Source organism: Mastomys coucha, unplaced genomic scaffold (genome assembly GCF_008632895.1).
Source record: "Mastomys coucha isolate ucsf_1 unplaced genomic scaffold, UCSF_Mcou_1 pScaffold21, whole genome shotgun sequence".
NCBI lineage: Eukaryota > Metazoa > Chordata > Mammalia > Rodentia > Muridae > Mastomys > Mastomys coucha.
This window is the reverse complement of record NW_022196904.1, coordinates 78,799,193-78,803,677: the sequence shown is the minus strand read 5'-3', so window position 1 is coordinate 78,803,677 and position 4,485 is coordinate 78,799,193. Positions and strand designations below refer to the sequence as shown.

At 41.0% G+C, this 4,485-nt stretch overlaps 1 protein-coding gene across 2 annotated transcripts in view; it reads left to right on the top strand.

Annotated features, from left to right (window-relative positions):
• Eed (embryonic ectoderm development) overlaps nt 1-1,171 on the top strand; it is a 27,733-nt gene extending 26,562 nt beyond the window's left edge. Inside the window, exons 11-12 of one of the 2 annotated variants that reach the window (XM_031387290.1) lie at nt 369-442; nt 779-1,171. In XM_031387290.1, the coding sequence (XP_031243150.1) occupies nt 369-442; nt 779-905 (201 nt within the window). In that variant the 3' untranslated portion in view covers nt 906-1,171. The remainder of the gene's footprint in view (nt 1-368; nt 443-778) is intronic. The other variant, XM_031387291.1, reaches the window with a different exon arrangement.
• The last annotated feature ends 3,314 nt before the right edge of the window (nt 1,172-4,485 follow it).

The window sequence follows — 4,485 nt, the reverse complement described above, 5'->3', positions numbered from 1 at the left end:
AAAAACTTAGAGGAAAATAAGAATGGAAGGTAAAAACTATAAAAGAATCTGCAGTTTTGTCAGATTAAGTGAGCATTTCTCTAACAGAGCCTTAGAAGAGCATCTCACTCTTTCTATAACTCTCTAAGGTAAAGGAAAAGTACTGCACTCTTTAATAAGACTTAGAGCCTTAGTTTTTCAAGATTCCAGGGAAATGCTAATTATTCTTACTTTTTCTTATAAACCAGTAACACAGATGCAAAATGAGTCAGCTGGGCCATCAGGGCTGGGGCTTAGGCTTCTCCAAGCAAGGAAGCTGTCCTATTATTGCTGGAATGCCTTAGAGCCTGGTGCTGGGTGATTTGATGTTTTGAATTCTGTTCACACAGATGCTTGCATTGGGCAATCAGGTTGGCAAACTGTATGTTTGGGATTTAGAAGTAGAAGATCCTCATAAAGCCAAGTAAGTATAGAAGTTGTTCTAAATTGTAGCTTTCTTATGCCATCCTTAAATATTGATTTTTGAGGTGCTGGGGGTCAAACTCGGGGCCTTCCTTATACATGCTAGGCAAGTAAGTATATTACCACTGGGCTGTGTCATAGCCTAATTTCAAATTTTTTAATATTTCAATTAACTAATATTTCTACTGTGGTGACAAGACAAATATAGCAAACATGATGAAATTTGAGAATGAATTCTTAATGAAGATGGGCTGGCTTTATACTACACTTTTCTCCTTTACTCTTTAAGGGAAATGCTGTTCTGGGTGCTGTTTAACTCTTGTCACGTTTCCCCTAGATGCACAACACTGACCCATCATAAATGTGGCGCTGCTATTCGACAGACCAGTTTTAGCAGGGATAGCAGCATCCTCATAGCTGTCTGCGATGATGCCAGCATTTGGCGTTGGGATCGACTTCGATAAACTGTTTTTTCCTAGTAAGAATTAGAATATGTTGTTTGTGTAAAATAGAATTAATGTATCTTGCTAGTAAGGGCACATAGAGCATTTAGACTTGTTTTTCAGCATTCGATCAGGCTGAACTGAATGTAGTGATGTTTACATTGTTTACATTCTTTGTACTGTCTTCCTGCTCAGACTTTACTGCTTTTAATAAAAATTTATTTTTGTAAAGCTGTGTTATTTTTATTGTGATGGAAACAAACTGGAAGAAATAAAGTTATACCATATCTTTTTGTAATGTTTACTTTAACTGGAGAAAACTATGAAGTCTTTTTTCTAGACAGGGTTTCTCTGCAGCCCTGGCTGTCCTTGGAACTCACTCTGTAGACCAGGCTGGCCTCAAACTCAGAAATCCACCTGCCTCTGGCGTGCACCCCCACTGCCTAGCTAGATTTTTTTTTTTCTTGTATTTATTACTAAGCCAAAGTAACCTAAGTGGAGATGTCCTCAATGGGACAGAGAAGGAGGTTACAGAATGAAATGGCTATGTAGTGTCAACCTTTTATAAAAAGATAATGGCTAGCCGGGTGGTGGTGGCGCACGCCACTAATCCCAGCACTTTGGAGGCAGAAGCAGGCGGATTTCTGAGTTCGAGGCCAGCCTGGTCTACAGAGTGAGTTCCAGGACAGCCAGAGCTGCACAGAGAAACCCTGTCTCAAAAACAAAACAAAACAACAAAAAAAAAAAAAAAAAAAAAAAAAAAAAAAAAAAAAACAAAAAAAAAGATAATGGCTTAGTAAGACAGGTCTCAGAGTTAGTATGCTTTGGACTTGGGTGATGGATGTATTGCAAGAGTTAGGATCAGGCTAGAGAAATGGATCAGCATATAAAGTTGCTTGCTGTGCAAGCCTTCAGAAATTAGATCTCAGCAACCATGTAAAATGCTAGCCATGGTCACATGCATGCCTATAACCCCAATGCTATCCTTTGCAGAAACCAGAGTCTGGAATTGCTGCCAGCTAGCCTAGCTGCAAATTCAGGAAGAGACTGCCTTAAGGGAATGGTGGACAGTGTTAGGCAAGACACTTGGTAATCTGGCTTCCATTCAGTTGCTTCCTGCACACTCGTGGTCCAAGATCACACATCACGAAGCTAAGGAAGGTAGAAGAAAAGCCAGGGAAATACAAGATTGAATTTTGTCAAAACAGCCACCCTATTAATATCACCTTAATAGCACCTGGCAAACTGAGGAAGGACCATGAGTTTGAGAACAGCTGAGATACATCACAAGATCCTGTCTCAATAAACCATTACTTGAAGGCAGGCAAGATAAAGATAGTCAATGAGTTTGCCATACTTGTCTGACAACCTGGCTTCCACTTCTGGAATTCATGGAAACATACCCTTTAGTTTGTTTTTTGAAGTTAGATTATGAATGTCATATTCTGGCTAAAGTCACTTGTGATGATAACAGATGGTCCCCTAGAAAATAGCTTTCCCAAGAACTTAAATGCTACAGCTCTGAGGACAAGATGTGGAAGTCAGAGTTTGTTTTGTTTGCAGACACTTAATCAAGGGTACCATCATCGTACAACATGGGCCTACCTAGAGCATAACTTGATCTAAACTCCCTCTTCCTAGCTAGGGAGTGCCATTCACTAGTTAAGTACCTGCCCGGCAGTCACAGCATCCTAAATTCAGTTTTCTTATGCATGCATACACATAACACGTAGCCAGGTGATGCAGTGACCTCTGAGTTCAACATTTTGTTACACAACAAGGAGCTGTTTCTTTATTGGATTACACCTTCAATAGTGAAGGTACCTTTTTTGTTTTGTTTTGATTTGATTTGTTTTGTTTGTTTTCAAGACGGGGTTTCTCTATGTAGCCCTGGCTGTCCTGGAATTCACTCTGTAGACCAGGCTGGCCTCAAACTCAGAAATCCACCTGTGCCTGGCTCCCGAGTGCTGGGGTTAAGGGCATGTACCACCACTGCCCTTAATGCAGCTCTTAGGTGTGAAGATTCCTTTTTATGTTGTGGACCAGTGTGGATGTGTATGCAAGCTACAATGCCCATGTGGAGATCAGATGACAACTTGTGGGAACTGGCTCTCTCCTACCATAATACGTCTTGGGGACTGCACTTAGATTAGCGACAGGCTTTTTGGCAGGTGCCTTAGCCCATTGAACCATCTCATTGGCTCCAAGGAACATTCTCTGCGCCTTTTTTTTTCTTTTGTTTTGACACGATGTAGCCTGAATTTATCCCAAACACTTCTGCCTCAGCCTCCTTCTTGAGAATGTAGGTGAATGCCACTGGCTTAGTCATGGAACTTTTGAAACTATACAAGTGATAAACATGGACATCTCAAAAGTTGGTAAGACTTAACTGGCAGAGGTTTCAGGTGTCCCTACATTGTCAATGCCATTTTGAGCTGAGAGCATGTACTCTCTTCCCACAGGCCTGAAGGGCATAATGGCAAACGCTGGGCAAGTATAAGGAATACAGTAAGCTGGCTTGTAAATTGCAGAACGAGGTCTTTTAGATCCCCTGATCTACATGCACATGTGCATGACCAGTTACAAAATGCCCAAGATACAAACTGAAAACACAGCTCATGTTTTAAAATGTGAATGTAAGATTATGATAGTAATTGATGTCAGCTTGAAGGGCCTAGAATCATCAAAGGATTATTTAGATTAAATTAACTGAGTTACAAAACCAATCCTAAGTATGTGTTCCCATTCCTAGGGCCAAGGCCCCAAACATCAACATTCATCATGTCTGCTTTTCCTGACGGCTGGTGCGATGTGAACAGCCCTTCCTGTTCTGGCAGCCACTCCTTTCCCAGCGCTGACAGACTGCATCCCCTCAAACTAAGTCGAAATAAACCCTTTAAGTTGCCATTTATTTTGCCATAGCGTCACAAAACATAATACAAAGTTCTAAACAAAAAGAATTTTCTTTCCATTTTTTAAAGAAGCTTCCCAGCGTGGTGGTGGTGCACACCTATAATCCCAGCACTTGAGAGGCAGAGACAAGTGGATTTCTGAGTTTGAGGCCAGTCTGGTCTACAAGAGTGAGTTCCAGGACAGCCAGGGCGATACAGAGAAACCCTGTCTCAAAAAAACCAAAGCCAAACAAAAACAAAAACAAAAACAAAACAAAACAAAACTTGCTACTTAGTGCCTTTCCAAGTAAAGTTAAAAATCTTATGTAATTAGCATGCAGTTTAGTATTAGCCCTCACATTGTATCAATTGAACAAGCACAGAAACTAAACAAGTGATATTTTGTGATCTATATGTATGTGTGCATTTTGTTCTTACCAGTACAGTATAAACAGTGCTTAGAAATAACTCAATGGAGGATTTTAACAGTCACACTAGTGAAAAAGGCTGTGATCTTTCTGTGTTCAAAGTGAAAGACCCCCGCAGGGAGACCCTCACTCAAGTCGCGGGATGGTGCACACCCAAAGAGACTTGATAGACCGGCTTGATGCAAAAAGCATGAGGCTTTAATGGGCGGAGCTCCGGATCTCTCAGGAGATGGGAAGGCGATCCCGAGGCTCAAAAGTTAGGGGTTTTTATAGGAAAATGGT